The 18,980-nt window shown below is 35.1% G+C and overlaps 1 protein-coding gene across 2 annotated transcripts in view; it reads right to left on the reverse strand.

The window, feature by feature from the left end:
- The window catches only part of dub (duboraya), a 33,643-nt gene continuing 14,663 nt past the window's right edge, over window positions 1-18,980 (reverse strand). Inside the window, 6 exon segments of one of the 2 annotated variants that reach the window (NM_001045422.1) lie at window positions 1-435; window positions 4,380-4,871; window positions 6,078-6,275; window positions 6,704-6,766; window positions 6,932-7,009; window positions 10,121-10,207. In NM_001045422.1, coding sequence (NP_001038887.1) covers window positions 4,386-4,871; window positions 6,078-6,275; window positions 6,704-6,766; window positions 6,932-7,009; window positions 10,121-10,207 — 912 coding nt within the window. In that variant the 3' untranslated portion in view covers window positions 1-435; window positions 4,380-4,385. 2 annotated transcript variants of the gene reach the window in all.

An 18,980-nucleotide genomic window follows, 5' to 3' on the forward strand; every position in this document is an offset into this window, starting at 1 on the left:
TTTTTTAAAACCATATTTTATTTGCTGCTTGTATCAAAGTTTATCTAATCACATTTTAGATAGGAATACAGCCATGACAGAACAAAAACACAAACGGAATAAAAAATATGTTCTTTAATGGAGACTAATAACTATATACAAAAGTATATCTCAAACCAAACAAATGTGTAAATGCACCCAAGCGGCTCAGAGCAGAGATCTTACCAGTATCTTCATGGAGCTGTACAGAAGGGAGAGTACTATCATATGCACCTGCAGGTTTTACTTGCACATGTAACTTACACAAATGTTTGATGCACACTTGAAGTCTGTTAGCAAGTTCTTCACATATATTATAATTTTCTCCTGACGTCTTTGCTTTGGTTGAGTGTAGAGGAGTTCTTCAGAGCCAGGAAGATGATTTGACCTTTCTTTCTCTTTAGACATTTCAAACTCCTGCAAAATACAAACGATGAGATAAAATCAAATACTAACTCACTGCTACTTTAAGCACTGATAATACAGCAGTGCATAATTGGGAGATTGCACAAGATGCACATCAAATCTTAAATAAGATCATGTGACTCAACAGATCAAGTGATTGGATAAACCAATGCTAAAATCGAAATGAATGAAAAACAGCTTGTGATGTGACATGCCTGTTTTTTTTTCTCATCGCATTTACGATTTTTCTACAGATTCTAAGCTTTAACAGAGTACAGGGTCCATAGAGTTTGAAAGCAAAAATATCTTTGTATGTGTGTTTGTCATCAGAAGTTAAGATTGAGCATTTTAGACAAATAGTGAATGTTTTTACAGCAAAAAATGTTTCCAAACAAATCCGGAGCTTAGCACTTCATTTCCTAAATGAATCTGTATATTGAACAAATCACCTGAGCCAATGATTCATTGATCCATTCATAGGGAATCCCCTTTAGTTTCTTGAATGAATCAGCCATTTTGAATGAAATGCATGAATCACTGAATTAAGATGCTAAATACACAGCTCAGGCTCATTAGAAATACATTCCTCTGCCTACATGTTTGCAAAACAAAAAACACAAACTTTTCGATGCACATTTCACATGACAAATCCACTAGAGGGTGCTGTATACAGTTTTATGGATCTAAAATATGTTACATTTTCAAACAAGTTAGAGGATATTTTGTTGGACATTTTAGATATTTCACTCTTCTACACGTTCATGAGAAGACAGGGCTGTCGTACAGATCACCTAGTAAACCACTGATCCAAACCATTCCCTACAGCAGGAATGCCCAAACCCAGTCCTGGAGGGCCGGTGTCCTGCATATTTTAGTTCCAACTCCAATTAAACACAGCTAATCAAGCTCTTTCTAGGTATACTAAAACTTCCAGGCAGGTGTGTTGAAGGACTTAAGAGCTAAACTATGCAGGACACTGTCCTCCATGACCGAGTTTGGACACCGCTGCCCTAAACTCAACCAATAGTGTTTTTAAAAGCTAACGAAAGATACTTTTTTTTTTACATCTCTTTTGTGGAACAGTGATTTACTGGAATTAAACCTGAGCACTCTGCATATCAAGTACAAGACTGTACAACAGGGTATATGCAGGAATCCTAAAGGTAATTTCAATACATTTTTAAGACTTTTTTAAAGATCTTCCCAGAATATTTAAGACCTCATCCCCACTTCAAGTTCTAATCAGTATAAAACTTTAAACTTAATAAACAGGTCAGCCACTGTTTAAACTCGTCTTTCTTCAACCAGGACTACGCAAACTTACATTTTCCCATTTTGCCGTCTGTTTTGCTCTACAGTTTCACTGTAGTGGTTTTTACTTTCAGCAGTACATGTACGACTCGGACACAGACTAAGCAGAGGCTACAAAATAATTTGTGTCTTTGTATAGTTTTACAGCCAACTTTGTGCTAGTTTAAAGTTCCGAGCTTGTACACCGAGACTAATAACCCCGCACACTGAATTAACTTTGACTGAGGCACCGGATGCGCCACTCAGTGCTGCGACACGGCACACCAGACATGCACATTCGGATCTTATTTAAAATGGAACTATTCAGATGGCGCTCGGTGGCGCAGCAGAAATATGAAGTGTCCAGAATCGTGGCTGGGCGCCGCAGACAGCCGCCAACTTGAAGCGCCGTTGTGTGTACCCTGATAGAAACCTATGTTTAGAATTCTAAACTGCATGGCGCTGTGTAGCGGCGATTCTGGTGTGCGACCTGCAGGCAAGTTCGTTATTTTATTTCCAATAAAGAGACATGCACGTGAGGCAATGCGTTGGCACTCTCCAGCTGCACCTGGTTAAGATCACAGGGAGCTTCTGTAACCGCGAAATATGCAAACGGCTAAAGTTTAAAGGGTCACGAAACACCAAAACACATTTTTTGAGCTGTTGACAGTCGTATATGTGTCCCACACTGCTAAAAACACTATTAGGACACCTATATTTCACTAAAAAGTGTAAATTGGTTGTTTTTGCGTTATTTCAAGCAAATTCGTACTTCCTGTTTGAAACGAATTTTTGAAGCTGCGTCACGGTCATGAGATAATAGCGTGTATTCCAGCATGCAGACTGGGCGTCTGTGCCTGAGTGAGTCTTATTACGTCTTACAGTGTGATACATTAATGCATGAGTAAGGCTTGGTTCAAACCAATCAGCGCGCACTATTGTGGAACTTCATTAATATTCATTAGTGTCACCGTGTTTACGCCACAAAGACGCCACGTTGTGTTGGCAAAACAAGCGTGAAGTGTTGCTTTTATAGTTTGCTGCCGTTAAGTTTCGTTTTCATTTTCTCTCTGTGAGAGCTCAGTCTCACGTGTGGATTAACAGTGTACGCGACGCTCGACAACAATAACTTACGTGTCTGAGGATTATTGTTTACCTGAGAGCTGTTCTCATCTGCAAACGCTGAAATCTGAATTCGCTTGTAGTATTCTCTCCATAAAGACGCGGCTCTAGTTGCTGGTGATTGTCCTGTCTCTACAGATTTGGTAAGTGAGCGACCAGTGCTCTTTGTTTATTCAGTTTGTTCGTATCGAATTAAGTTACTATTGCACTGAGTGCAGAAATGTTAGCACCGCATTTTGTGACCGGAATAACACACGCGGCTTTCTGATGCTACCTGCCGTGTGCATCTAAGTTTCCGGGAAATGCGGAGTTTTTTTCTCTCTCATTCGCCGTGCGGTATCAAACATTGCATGAAAAATACACGCTTGCAGCAGTTCCTTGAATCAAATATCTCGTTTGTCGCGAGAGGCATGAATGAATTCCCTGAATGAAAGAGCCAAACTGCAGTTAAAGTCCAACTTTTAATAATTTGGCAAATAATTCGACTACAGATGTCCATGTAAACAGTCACATTGTCCGCTGTGGGTGTGTATTTTGACTCTGAAACTCGCGCGTGCACAAATAGACACTCCCACACCATCCCACTTCAGTTCCTCCGACACTCCCCCCTAAACAGAGCTGGACACGCCCACTTTTCTGACTTTTTCCAAAGTAGAGGTGTGAAAACACCCTGCTGAAACGAGGGGGTTTCATGGCCCTTTAAGATAGACGCAATAAAAAGTACACATGTTTGCAAGCCTACCTTAAGTTACAAACAACAAATCCGATTACAGCGATCATGTGGTGAATGCAGATCTTGTGTTGCATCTAAAAATAGAGCATGGGTGTTCCTTTAGTGACATCGCTTTGACTCACACGCTGAAAATGGCAGACGAGAAACAACACACTGGACATACACCCAAAGTGCTTCACATTCATGAGGTGGTCTCTCCAGTATCCAGGTACTACCCGGCTCAGCCCTGCTTAGCTTCAGTGAGTAACCGGTCTTGGGCTGCAGGGTGATACGACTGTGTTCTACATAGTTTTATCTAGAAACTGCATTCAAATGTATGCTTGTACGATTTGTATGTTAAAACGAATACTCCAAAGCTACCTGGGAATTTCAGATCTGTATGGAATCTATTGGCTAATATAGACCACAGTGCTTGTGATTGGATTAGTACTACAAACGCAGGTATAACCTGTTAACAAACAACAAACATGGCGGACACGCAAGACTGACCATTAAGTGAAGAGGCTTTGGTAAAGATGTTTGACTACACAATGTTTTCTGTCATCTGGAACATCAATAAGGACTTGTATAAAGACATGTTTCAGATTAACCTGCTGTTGCTTCTTCATTATGGCAGGAATTTAAATATAAATGTACTACCATCGAAAGATATTACTATTACTACCTACTACAGTCAATAAGGAAGTAGTATGTTGCAAATCTTGCGTTCTCTTGTTACACACTCAATAGTATGTACTTTTTCTTCACAAATAAGTGCATTATTTTAGGACGTAGTATAAGCAGGCGGATTGTGAAGCAGCACTGGACTTACTTCTCTCTAATGGTTTCCGTCTTCTTCCTCTTTGTGCTCCTCTTCTTTCTCCTGTGTTGAGTCAGGCTTAGACTCGGGCTCTGTCGGTGATTGTGTTATCGGCTCTTCACGTGTTTCTTCTGTACTGTCGATGGACTGTGCTTCAGCTTCACTTTTCTCTTCTTTTTCTTCAGGTTCAATCTTCTCTTCTTTCTCTTCTGCAGTCATAAGCTCCTTTGTGTCCTTTGCCTTTGCTTTTGGCTCCTCTGTGTCCCCTGTTTCTGCTTTCTCTGGCTCTGGTTTAGTTTCCTCTTCAGTCTGTTCTTTAGAGGACTTTAGCGTTTCTGCATCAGGCATCTGCTCCACAAACACGTCTCCTTCATGTCCGTTTGGAGTGGTGTTTTCCAGGGCAGATAAGGCTGTTTTATCCATCTCGTCTCCGGCTTCATCTGCGCTGGACTTTCTGTGTCTGCGAGATGGTGGACGCCGCTTGATGGAGAGTCGAGCTCTACCCTGAGCACATTGAAAACACATATTTTAATACTCAAAACTGTGTCAGTCCAGTTTTATAGAGTTGAAGTTCAGTTAAGTTTATTTCAATTTAGTGTGGTTTAAATTTCACTGCTGAAAGTCCAAAAACATATGAGCAAATTCATCGATGTGAAGGTCCACAAGTATATAATACAATTAGAATATAAAAAGAATAAAAAAATTCACAGGAGGGCTAACCATTTTGACTTTTGACTTTGATATATGCTGTTTAAGTCAAAATTACACAGCACAAGGACTTTTTTATAGTATTTCCTAAAAATATTTTTCTCCTGGGTAAACTCTTAATTCTTTTAGTTTGGCTGAAAAAAAAAAAAATTCATTGAAAAAAGGCACAATATTATTAGCCCCCTTAAAAAAAACAGATCTTTCTGATTGTCTAAAAAACAAATCACTGTTATCCAATAACATGCCTAATTCTTTTTTAGATGAAATGTGAAAAGAAAACAGTAAATAGGTGCATATACCTTAAAAAACAGAACTATAAAAATAATAATAATAAACATTTTTATTCAATAAAAAGGTTAATAAACTTTACAAAACTATTTAAACATAAAATAAATGTAAATATATTTACATATAAAAGTGCCTTGTAAAAACATCAACAACAACAACAAAAAAAACCACTTAAATACAGTTGAAGGCAGAATTATTAGCCCCCCTGTTTATTTTTTCCCCTATTTCTGTTTAACGGAAAGAAGACTTTTTCAACACATTTCTAAATGTATTAGTTTGTTCTGTAGAATATTGAGAAAAAATATAGCTTATAGGGGCTAATAATATTGACCTTAAAATGTTTTTAAAAAAATTATTATTATTAAAAAACTGCTTTTATTCTAGCTGAAATAAAACAAATAAGACTTTCTCAAGAAGAAAAAATATTATCAGACATACTGTGAAAATTTTCTTGCTCTGATAAACATCATTTGGGAAATATTTAAAAAAGAAAAAAAAATGTAAAAGGTGGGCTAATAATTCTGACTTGTACTGCATATACACACAAATAAACCTTATAAAACATAATAAAATGTCTATTATTGATAATTCACAAAAGTTTTTCAGTTAATGTAAATATCTCTTAAATAAATATTTAAAAAAAGATCACAATTCTAAAACCTTCTGATCAGCAGTGTAACTGACAGACTTGTGTAATGCAGTGAAAGTTCAGACCTTGTTGATGCTCTTTAGGACAGAGCCGTCGGCGGGACTCTCGAAGCTGGCCGCTGTTTCCTCTTCTTTGGGGGTCCCGGCCACTGGAGGACTAGATGGGCTGCTTGGAGACCCAGGGGAGAAGCACGGAACAACTAACTTTATCCCAGGGCTCTTTGGGAAGACTGGCGGTCCCGTTGGAGAAAGAGTAAGATTGGCCTGGGAGAAAAACAAAAAATGACTTCACAAAAACAGTACCTAAAACGACAAAATTACTGCATATCTTAATGAATTTATAGTTTTAATGAATACGTTGTTAAATAAAAATGCACAGTACTTAAAATTTATGTAAACAAAATATTTTATGTCAAAATTTATTTTTTAAATACATTTAAAAAATAAAAATATATATTAAACACTAGAAAATGTTTTTTTTAATAAAATGCATATTTTTGTTAAATTAATTATATAAAAATATTTATTTATTATTAATTAAACGTTACCTAAACATTACCTTAACATTTAAATAAAGTGTAAAGCAAATAAAATATTGAGCTAAATTTATTTAGATACAAAAGTAATACAACACTCTGTCCACTAGAGGGAAACACTGCTGTTCAAACCAGGAAAAGCTGTGAACAACAAACCTGCAGCTTCTCAATGAGGGCAGAGTTTCGGTTCTTCCTGGTCGACACTGTTTCAGCTCCTTTCTGAACAAATGCATAAACACAAAAATCCGTAATAATAAGAAAACCCCATATTTGTGCTGCCATCTTCTGGACAGCTGAGTAAAGCTTTGAAAGTCAGCTTAAGATTTAGATTTGAGCTAATATTATAAACTTTTGATTTATAAAAATGCTTTCTATTGGTTTCACCTCTTCGTGGGCTTGAGCTGCATCATTATTAGTGGACAGTGGCAGTGAGCGCGGGGGTCTCCTCCTCACAGGCTTATTCTGCAACAAAACAACAGCTCAGATCCACATGCTGAAACATGGATGAGTACCAGCAGAATACTTAACACCATAGGGGCACACCACTCAATTACTAATGGTGTAAAAAAAAAAGTAAAGAAATTCACACACTGTTTTATACATATTTCATAATGAAACTTATATTTCATTATACTTATTATGAAACTTATAACTCATATTTCATATAACTTATATAAATAAATACAATAAACACACTTATATAGAAAACTAAATATTTAAAACATTCATTCATTTTCTTTTTAGTTTAGTCAGGGCTCACCACAGTGGAATGAACCGCCAACTTATCCAGCACATGTTTTACGCAGCGGATGCCCTTCCAGCTGCAACCCAACACTGGGAAACATATTTAAATCAAATAATAATTAATACTTAAAGGAATAGTCCACCCAAAATTGGAAATGTTTCACACTTTTAACAGTTTCTGAAACACACAAGAAGATATTTTGAAGAAAGATGATAACCTGTAACCATTGACTCTTATTTGTTTTTCCTGCTATGGAAGACAGCAGTTACAGGTTTTCAGCTTTCTTCAAATTATCTTATTTTGCCTTAACACTCAGGGTGATTAAAAATGAGTGAGTAATTTTTCATTTTTGGCAGAACTAACCATTTAAATCTAAAGACATAAGAAAGTAAACTGTTTCATACTAAACCATATTTAAAAAGTAAAACAAATGATCATATTTTACATAAGACTAAAAAGTAACAACGATGAATTATAAAATGTTTAAGAATCATACCGTGAACAAGTAGTTTTTTGACAGACTTGCATATATTTATGGAATGAGGAAATGCTGAAGAATGAGTGACAGGGACTTACAAAGGGAGAGAAGAAAGCAGGAAGCTAGCAGTAAAATGACAAAAAACACACACACACATCACCTGCAAAGTCATGCAGCATAGCAGAACTGCCTTGCGTAACATTCATCTTATTAATATCTGTGCTTGAGAATGCATGCCTTCGGTGTCTGTTTCCTACATGATAGATTGACACTTTGACAAACTCTACATGAGTGTTTACACAGACAGTCTTTTTAGTAAAATCTTAGCAATTAAGAGCCACACATTCATAAGGAAAAAACTCTGTAAACGTTCCAAAGAATGAGACTCGAAATAGTACAAAGGGGAAGTTCACCTTTCCTTTTAAATTTCCTACTTTGCATCTTAACACAGCAGGTATCATCAAGTGACATAAAAGTGTGTACACTTTTACATTCTTGGCTTAAAGGAATAGATCTGCCATAAATTAAGTGTAATAATGTTGTAAATAATGTTCAGTTACGCAGACTGATGTGTTGGCTCTTTATAAAAGTATTTAATTACTAATATCATCATGAATGTTGTATTTAAATGACTTTTCTAAGTCTGAACTGTTTCTGAACAGTAATTTATTTACTTAATGAGGAATTTAATTGCATGATTCAATACTACATAAAATCACCAAAAACCTTTAATTTGAGTCAAATTTAAAAAAAAATGAAGATAATTCATTAATAAACACTTAAAATGAGCCAAAAATATTTTAACCTCTTAAAGTCAAGTGCTATTTTGGGCTTTCAGCCTGGTGTTTGTCTACCCAAATTCAAAAGCTTCCCAAATACACATGCAGAGGTGTAAATGCAAAAGTATGGTATCATTTTTAGGAAAACCCTTTGAATTTTCATACAAAAAGTAATTAAAGTAATTGTATATTTTGTCTGTTTCAAACTCAAATTTGAAAGTGTCAATTTTTTTGTATATAGTAATGTGCTTGACTGATGTGTTTGTCTGTTAAAGCGCATCTACAAGTGTTTCTTTAAAGAGCCACACTGTAAAAATATACACATTTTCTGTTATTTTGCAGACTTATTTCTCTATTAATTATTATTTCAAACTGTTAAAATGTCAATAAAAGTCACTTTGTTAAACCATAAATTTGAAATTTCAACATCAAAAGTCAACAGAGCAGAGATGAAGGTCCCATAATGCAATTCACAACCGTAAATAAACACCATAAACACCAAAATACAAAAACTGTTCATTAACAGCGCAGGTCAGATTTTACTCTCTGTTAGATTTACAACATAATGTTTACTTATTCATTCTAAAAGTGATGATTATTATTTTATTTCACTCATAGTTTTTCAGTAACTGCTGTTAGTTTCCTTTCATTTGAGTTTTTCCATTTATTGTGATTTTTTTTTATTGTTTTCACTTTACAAAAATGTTTTTTGACAAATATTTTTGGTGTCAGTTTAAGTTGTTCACGTGTGTCAGGCTCCCTGGTAATGTGATCCTATTTTCTATTGGATGTTGAACAAGGCGTGGCTATTAGAAGGAACTTCATCATGCTGGTAGTGTTAGCGTAGCTCATTTCTGCTGTGACGGTTGCAGCTTTTGGATTTTGCTACTCCAGCCGACCAAACTTTGTCTATTTGTCAACACTGAGACTGTGAATGTGTGCATATTTGAAACTACTTTTACACTTGAGTGTGTTTAGGTGGCCTGCATATTTATTTTGACAAGTGGTTTGACTTTTATATTTAGTGATGAGGTAAGCTTCCTGTATTTTTCTGTAGACTGTTGGAGGTATTATCATTCATTTTCTTTAACGGTTTCTTTTGTTTTTGTTTTGACCTGCGGCCACCCTGAAAAGATGCTAAGGGAAATCTGACACCACAACCCACTTATTTTTATTAATATGTTTAGTATTTTCTTTCTCTAGACTCAGGGTTTAAAATAGTCATTGACTTGTATTTTATAAATCAGCAAGGATGACAGTTACAGTTCACATTTAATCTCCATTATTGCTCTAGAAATGGATGGCCTGAGGAAGATCCATAAATTAAGAGCAAATGTACATTTTTGAGTGAGCTATCCCTTTAAGAAATGATCTATATTGCTGTCTTCTGTATATAGACTTTTGCAGAACAAAAGAGAGCAGGAAAATGTGAAAATTACTAAGCAAAAGCAGAAAGATCTCATGTCATGGCAAAATGTCTTTGTCTAAAGTTTAGAAAACGGGAGATTTTAGAAAGCTAAAGTGTGAAAGCAGAGAGGATGTGATCATACGCAGATAATATGAAACCTCACCACTTCAGCGTCTGTCATGTGGGCTATTGGACAACTGAATTTTCCAGCTAGTTCAGCAACAGAGCGCTTTTTTACAACAGCATGCTCCTGAAATAAAGAAATATTCATGCACTGTAAAAAAATATATAGTTTTTCAGTCATTTTAGCGTAAAAAATCGAGTTCAAACATTCAAGTTAAACTCCAGTGGAAGTGGAAGTTGCTGAGACTTTACTTCAGTATGTTGATGTACCTGATGTACTGTAAAACAGAAAATAGAATAAGGGGCTGGGCTTTCTTTATTAGGACTTTTATCACATAATCTTTGATGTCTTGTAATTTTAAAAGGACAGTTCACCCAAAAATTACAATTCTGTCATCATTTACTCACCCTTAATTCTGCTACAAATCTGTTTGATTCTATTTTCCCCATTAAACAGAAAAGAAGATATTTTGAAGAATGTTTGACATCCATAGCAATTTTTCCCTACTAAGGATATCAAAACATAATATTCTTCAAAATATCTTCTCTTAAATTTAAGAAACTCAAACAGGTTTGGAACCACTTCAGGACAAGTAATGGTGGAGTACATTTTTATTTTTGGGTGAACTATCCCTTTGATCCATATTTTTACAATTCATATTAAATGCAGCACTTTACTAGAAGGCTCCATTAATTACCATTATTTAATGCGTTTATTAAAACAAACAAACAAACAACGAGCAATACATTTATTACAGCATTATTCATCCTTCTCGGTGCACTTAAAGGTGCTGTATGTAAGCTCTTCTAAAGCTTAAAAATACCATAATATGTTTGCAGATATATAAAAAAAAACACTCGAAGTGAACATTCTTGTTTTATCTGAAAAACAATGAAGTTAGATATTTTGCTTTGAAAATGTGCGTTATGTGCCGGAACACTGTCTTTGTTTTGGTCATTTAACCTGCCCAATGCCAATTTAGGCAATTATATTTTAGTACCCTGGGTTCCCTTGGTGTGATTCATTCAGTCATGAAGGCTCTCACAGTAGGTGTTCTGACCGAAAATGCAACCTCTGGTGGACGGTAGCAGACTCCAAATTGAGAAGCAGATTCAGAGTTCGACATGAGGTGGTAATTCATAATCAGCAAATAACAAACATTACAAATGTAAACATTAGGTGAGCACGTTACATTGTAGTGGTGTAACGGATCCAAGATTCGGATCACACTCTGACTACATGTTTTGAGTCACAGATTGGACCATTATTCAGATCAGCAAGAAAGGGAAAATGTCATTTGCTTCCCATTTATTCAAAAATAGTACTGCAAAAACCACTGGTTTTAACAAACAGAACCTAAAACCTGTGTTTTGATCAAAATAAAAATTAAATCAAGAAAGAACCAGCTGAAAAAAAGGAAAATATTCAATATGAAAAATGATCTTTGCTACTGTTGCTGATAATGCTAAATATAGAAATCTAACATCTTGTACATGTTTGATCATATTTATTTTCAATTAATATTTCAAAAAATTCACACATAAAATGTAATGTTTCATTATAAGGGGATCATTTTTGAAAACATATTCAGTGACATAATTTTGATTGTTGTTTGTCACCACCTATTGGTTACACAATGTAATTGCTACAACATTCGCCAGCGTCGTTTCATTAGTGATTTTAATCTTTACCATAAACATCAGTGTTTATATCTGAACTATAAACTGTTCTTCCAGTACTTTTGTGTTATTTAATTGTTTGTAACGAACTGAAAAAGTTTAAAAACTGAATCTTTCTATCAAATGCAGATTTGAATTCAGCGTTTTGAAGGATTAATAAACATATCCAAATCATTATCATTTATCATTCATCATTTGCGTGTTTGAATTAAGATCAGGTCTTTTAATGATTAATTGTGCAGCTTACACTGAATGCATTAATACAGGCTAAACAAACTGTGACAGAAAACACTAAGACACTAATACTAACCTAAGAAATCACCACCACAACTTTTTCCGTCATCAATATATTTTACAGGGAAGAAAAAAATGCTTTCATACACATGATTTGAATGACGCGGGAGGCGATCTCTCTGCAATTGTTATAAATGTTGTATTAACCTACAACTTCAAAAAAGGTATTAATTCGCAGGTCATGTGCGTTCTGAACTGTGGGTTGTAATCCGTACAATCCTATTACATTGTACATTGTATTACACTGTCCTAACAACATGCTACATGATAAGTTTTGCAGTAATAAGCAATTGGGCTGTTTGCACCAGACCCAACACGACACAAATATAAATACAGCCCATTAGAATCACAGAATAGTGCACTTACTGCACTCCAACGAAAGGTTTACAATCTAATAATACATATTAAATCTCTTTTACATTATTAAATGTAGATGCTGAATAACTGATATTTGTTGGCTTTCACTGAGTCACAGTTCTAAAGTTCAATTTTAAATGGTTTATTTTATTTTCAAGATCTGAGGTGAACTATCTGCTGCTGCTTTCAGTAGTATGGCCATGCATGTCATGTGAAATGGCATTCAACTCACATTATTGGCATTTAACATTGAATAAAGCACATGAGGTGTACCTGATGTAAACAATGTCAGTTTATCCTGTTGTTAAGCTACAAGAAATATAAGCCGTTTCTGAAATATAAATTTCAGGTGTTGGTTTGGACAAAAACTCCTATTCGTTTGGAAAACATTCCTTCTATTGGGTGCCATTGCTTTTATTTAAGACAGGATTTCAATCAGCCTTTGTTGGTGTCATGTTGTTTAACCACTGGGTGTCAAACCTACATACTGCGCCTTTAGCAGTATAACTAGACTAGTAACTATCATGTTAGTTACTAACATTAACTAACATTCTCTCATTGTAAAGTGTGACCTGCAAAATCTATTTGGTCCAGCTTTCACATCTCAGTCTACTAGTAAAGATTTGTAATCAGAGGCACTTAAGACCTGTAATGTGGATTCCACAGAGCAGGCTGAGAAAATGTCTTGTTTTTCACCACAGGAAACCGCTAGAGTCATGAACACTCATTAGAGCAAAGTGATGAAAAGAGCGCATTTCCAAAGAAACAGTTTGAGAAAGTGGTCTTCGGGCCGTGTAAGTCTCAGGGGCTCTGTCGGGTATGACTTCAGGCCGCTGTTATCATGGTGCTCTGTCCATCTATAACCATTAGTGCTCTCACTATCAGTGAAGGGAAGCCAGTACTGCCTTGTCGACAGTGATAGTGTGGTATTTTTGGGGTGAGGGAACGTCTATAGACTCTCACAAGTGTTTGTCGTCAATGGTGTTCAGTCTTAGAGCTGTGGGAAGCCACCAACACTGAGCTGCAAGCATTTTATACCCTGCAGGATGTTGGTTATACAATTATGTGGCAACTTAAGTATTAAAAAAGAAAAGTCAAAAACAGGAAGCTTGAGCAAGTCAGGAGCTTCAAATTATGAGTTGTGTCAGTTTAAACTATATTTGAGCAAAGTTTAGTTTCAGTGCATTTAAAAAAAAATTAAATTTGTTTACATATTTTGCATGTGGGTCAAAGTCGAGGCATGCTATTTTGTTGACTGCTTTAAATTAAATTTTAATATGTATTGATAAAAGATATATGCAATAAATTGATAAAAAAAAATAAATGCAATTTAAATGTCAGTATTTAAATAAATAAAAATAAAAAAATGTCAAACTGGGTGAAATAGTATTTCATCATTCAGATAAATAGATGTATTCATGTAAAAATGAAATATCACTTATTCTATTCACTTATTCATTACCGGTAATTAGCCGGAATTTTGCGCTGTGTGAAAATTGCTAATTCACGTTCACGGACTGACGTTCTAGCCAATCAGAACATTCAGACGCATTCACATCCGCACTGTTTATGAAAATAAAAGCCTTTGAATATTTTTTCCAGACACATTTAGTTGCTAGATGTTAGTCAGATAATGTTTCTATGTTCCTTCTTAATGCCAACTGAGGAAAAAAATGGATAAAATGCTTCTGATAAACCATTTTGTTTATCTTCAAGCTCTGCTTCAGTTGCTTGACGCGTGTGCATGTGAAGTGAAGGAGTGCTCCGGTGAGCGCCAGCACACACACACACACACGTTATGTATAGCTCGACATGCAAAAGTGTTCCTCCATATGTTTTCCTCGAAGTTGTTCACAATGCCTATCCATCCACAGAATTTGTAAAGTATTAAAATGTGTAAACATTTAGCTGCGCTTAGCGCTTCTGCCTTTGGATATCTCTGGGAGAAAGCCTCATGAATGCTAAAGCTTTAAATAAAAAGGGAAACCATCAACAAAAGCCTGACCCCTTCTATGTTTACAAATACAAGTGTGACCGTTTAGAGCTCATTTCTAATTAATTATGTCAGAATTTACCGGTATTACTGTGTGCAAGAGGCTAAAGATTCATCCAAAAATGAAGCATGTGGTTGATGTCTTTATGGGTGAGTCGGTGAATTATTAGCTCAATTGATTCATTTAAAAACACAGATTCATCTAGGAATGAAGCAAGTGGCTGATTTCTTTATGAGTGGGTCATTGAATCATTAGCTCAATTGATTCATTTAAAAACACAGATTAATTCAAGAATAAAGCAAGTGGCTGATGTATTTATGGTTGAGTCGTTTAATCATTAACTCAATTGATTAATTCAAAAACACAGATATATCCAGGAATGAACCAAGTGGGTAACGTCTTTATGAGTGGGTCATTGAATCATTAGCTCAATTGATTCATTCAAAAACACAGATTCATCAAGGAATGAAGCAAGTGGCTGATGTCTTTTTTAGTGAGTCATTGAATCATTAACTCAACTGATTCATTCAAAAACACAGATTCATCCAGGAATGAAGCAAGTGGCTGATGTCTTTATGAGTGAGTCGTTGAATCATTAGCTCAACGGATTCATTCAAAAACACAGATTCATCCAGGAATGAAGCACGAGGCTGATGTCTTTATTACTGAGTCGCTAAATTGTTAGCTCAATTGATTCATTCAAAAACACAGATTCATCCTGGAACAAAACAAGTTGCTGTTGTCTGTATGAGTGAGTCACTGAATCATTTACTTAAATTGGGATTATAGTACATTCTTAAACATTATTAGATGTGTTGATAAAGTGGACTAACCAGTAGGAATAAAAATTTCAGTAAAAAAGTGACTTCGTATAAAATTGTCAATATTTTAAGTAAAATATACATTCATAAAGCAATATGACGTCTTTTAATGTAACAATTTATGTAAAACTATTAGCTGGGATTTGAACCTGAATCTTTACTACATAAAAACACCACAAGCATAAACAAATACACATTTCTGTTGTCTAGTTTGACTTTTCTTTAGTAGCAGTTTTAAAAATAGATGGCACAAATTCTTTGCTTAAAATGGCTAAATAAAAAACTTGGTAGATAGTTGCAAGGTTAAAAAAAAACATCTTTTTTTCCCCCCAGCTTCTTTCTGTCTGCTCTTGTCAATCCCGCATGTGTCTGCAGCCCATGTGTTGCAGCTCCACTAGATCCAGTCCTCTTTAAGATAAAAGCATTCCATCTCATCATGACATCACTCGCCCTATTTAGTGCCCAAGATGGAGAGAAAAAAGCTGGTTCTGTGAAAAAGCTTGTTTCTATTTAAAACTCAGCCATGTTTAGGATTTACTGATATATCAAGGAATGCCTCATTCTTTGATATTCTGAGTTTCTCCACATGTTATTACAGAAAAATACCCTGAATGACTGATAACAGAAACAGATATGAGCAGTTTGGCTTATATCATATTTATTTTGTCACTTGGTTAACCTCATAGCCCAGCCTGAGAAAGTACAACCCCCAATAAACATTCACAGAAATTTCTATAGTGTCACTAACAAATTAACAAATTGACTCTAACCGCCAAAAACAACATAGTGAGATGCTGAGGGTCACAGACTGTCCCGCTCCATGCCTGAGACACAACATAACAGCATGCCTGCCATTTTTAACAACAGCAACTGAGAAAACACAGATTTTTATCAGGCTCCCCACTGTAATCTTTTTTTTATATTCAGGAAATTAAAGTGATATAAAAACAGACAGTATGCAAATATAAATAATGTCATATCAATTAATTCTTTCCTGCTCTGTGAGAATATTTCATGAAAATATCAAAACATTCTTCTTATTATTTTTTATTATCTATGACTTTAATGGCAAATTACAGTAAAAAAAAGACAAAACAAAATATATATCAAAAAGTATAGATAGTATCAACTTAAGCAAACACGAGAAAAAATAAAATAAAATAAAAAACATACCAACAAATAAAAAGGTAAATATTATTGTGGCTTAACAAAAACTACAACTGTACAATCACACAATACACTCTACTTTGCACTTAGAAAAAGAATCAATTTGCTGGAACAAGGACTTGGTCTGTAGTTCTGTAGTAGACAATAAAACATGTTCTTGGATATATTAAATGGGTCCTAAATTTTCTTAAACTGGTTAGATGAACCTCTAGACAGTCTAATTTTTTCCAACTTTACGAAGAAGAGGACATCACGGATGTCTGTGTTGGGGTAGGAGGTTTCTGATCCGTCCACCTAACAAGGTTATAATAGTTTTGTATTTTTCATAAGTTTTAGTTTTTATTTCATTTAGACTGTGTTTTCAAATTCAGTTAGTTTTAATTAGTATTTAGAGGTACAATTATTAGTTTACATTAGTTTGTATATTTTGAAATTACTTAGTTTTAGTTTAGTTATTACTAGTTTCAGTATTAGCTTTAGATTTTTCTTAACAAGGATATTTGTTAGGTGGAAGATACAAAATCAACAGAATAAATATTGTGCAATAAAAACTCAGCCATACATTTTTTGAAACCTGTGTTTTGAAGGTGTTTTGCAACCCAACTGAAGCATGATTCACTTATTTAAATTCCATTACTATTTTCTGTTATGTAATAAACTTACGTTTTTCACCAGATCCTCTCACTTAAGCCCTCGGTTTACCCACGGTGCTGTTGTTCAAGTTTAGTTCAGTCACACAGCAGGCTGACATGTACTGTCTGTGTTCGGTTTACTGAATCACGCATGCGCACTGCACATTATTATCGGTTCACCGCTTCTCAAATTTGATCTCAGTGTAACGTTACTGTTCTAATAACTGAATGAGAGTATATACTGGATTATTTCGGGTCAGAGGTGGGTATTAGGCTTGTTAAAAAGTAAGTAGTTTGTGGATAAGTGCTTACTGTAGACGCGAATCGTTTCAAATGATTTAGTTCGTTTTGGTGAGCTTGTTCAACCGGTTCACTTAAAAGATCCGGTAAAAAGACTCGTTCGCGGTCACGATACAGAAATATAACCCATTATTGGGCACAAACGTGTTAAAGTAATAGCTTTAAGTGTCTGTAATGCCGTCACCGTGCTGCTGTCATCTTCACTCGTTGAAACGGCTCCATGGCAGCAGGATTACAGACTCGAGGTGCCGCATGGGTCAAACACCTGAAGCACGAGTTAGATTTACTTCTAAAAGGCTCACAGTAAGATTACGTATTAAATCCATTTACAAACACGAAAACTAAGGAGGTTTTTGCTATAATTTTAGTTAGTTTCAGTTAGTTTTGTTTGTACACAATACAGTTTCAGTAAGTTCTATTTTTTTTAAAAACTCGTTTTCATTTTGATTTCAGTTAACGACAATTATTTAACATTTTAGTATTAGTTTTTTTGTTCATTTTTGTTAACTATAATAACTAACTATAATAACCTAAAGCCACCTAAGCAATATTAGTCGTTTGGCCAGGAGCACAATAAAAGCTATGCAATCAGATTGTATTTTTGTAAGATTATATGAAAGGGGCAAAATTTCAAAAATGGCAATCAGTAGGCAAGGGGAGATAGATATACTGTAGATATACCCCCATTATTCTGTATAAGACTGATTCCCAGTCTTCATCTGAAATTGTAATTCCCAGATCGTCCTCCCACACTGATTTTTTTTGGGAATGGGATGTATTAGTTGGTGCCATCATTTTTTAAGAGAGTGATCATATAAACCCGTTCCAAATTGTGGGTCTCTCCAGTAAATTATCAAATGAGGAGCTAGAAGGCGATGCCTGATTTTTCACACTAAATCATAAATTTGGAGATATCAGGAAAAGTTGTTATTTGGAATATTAAACTTTTAAACATCAAAACATTTTGCCACTAAACAGTAATTGTGACATTTTTGTAGTGATTGCACGGGTTGTGGACTGACACACACCAGACATCAGAATCACTGCTTTATTTTAAATAGATTTTATTAAATGCTGCAGCTATAGTTTGTTCTCTCCATTTCGAAGATTTTCTGTTGGTTATGCTGCTCATATTAGTGTATGTTTACAGTCAATTAAAGCTTTTAACCATTCATATTTCATCAATCGCCTTGCTTTCCACCTAAAAGAAATCTGCCTGGAGGCTTTCAGAATCAGCAAGTGCAGCGTCTAGCATTGATAAATACCCATGAACCTGCTACTTCAACCAATCAGATTTCGAGTAGGCTACACTGGGGCCATCGAGCAGGTGCAAGACAACATCAGCATTTTCTCAGCATTTTCTTTTTCAAAACAATTGAACAGTATTATAATTATTGTAGATTATCAGTGCATTGTGAATAAAACATTAGCCAACTTTAAGTGTAAAAAAGTTGTCAATGACCGCCAGTGGAAAACAACCACACATCTTTTGGCATCGGCGAAAGATTCATCATGAAATGAAAAATACTTGAGTATGGTAGATTTATTATTAGTTTCAATTTTTTTTAATCTTTGCTTTGTAACTTGAGATAGAAAGCTGCGTTAAACTTAAAGTACACTGTAAAAATGCAGGGTTCCACACAATTCCTTCATGT

The sequence above is a fragment of the Danio rerio genome, chromosome 21 (assembly GCF_049306965.1).
Source record: "Danio rerio strain Tuebingen ecotype United States chromosome 21, GRCz12tu, whole genome shotgun sequence".
In the NCBI taxonomy this organism is placed as follows: domain Eukaryota; kingdom Metazoa; phylum Chordata; class Actinopteri; order Cypriniformes; family Danionidae; genus Danio; species Danio rerio.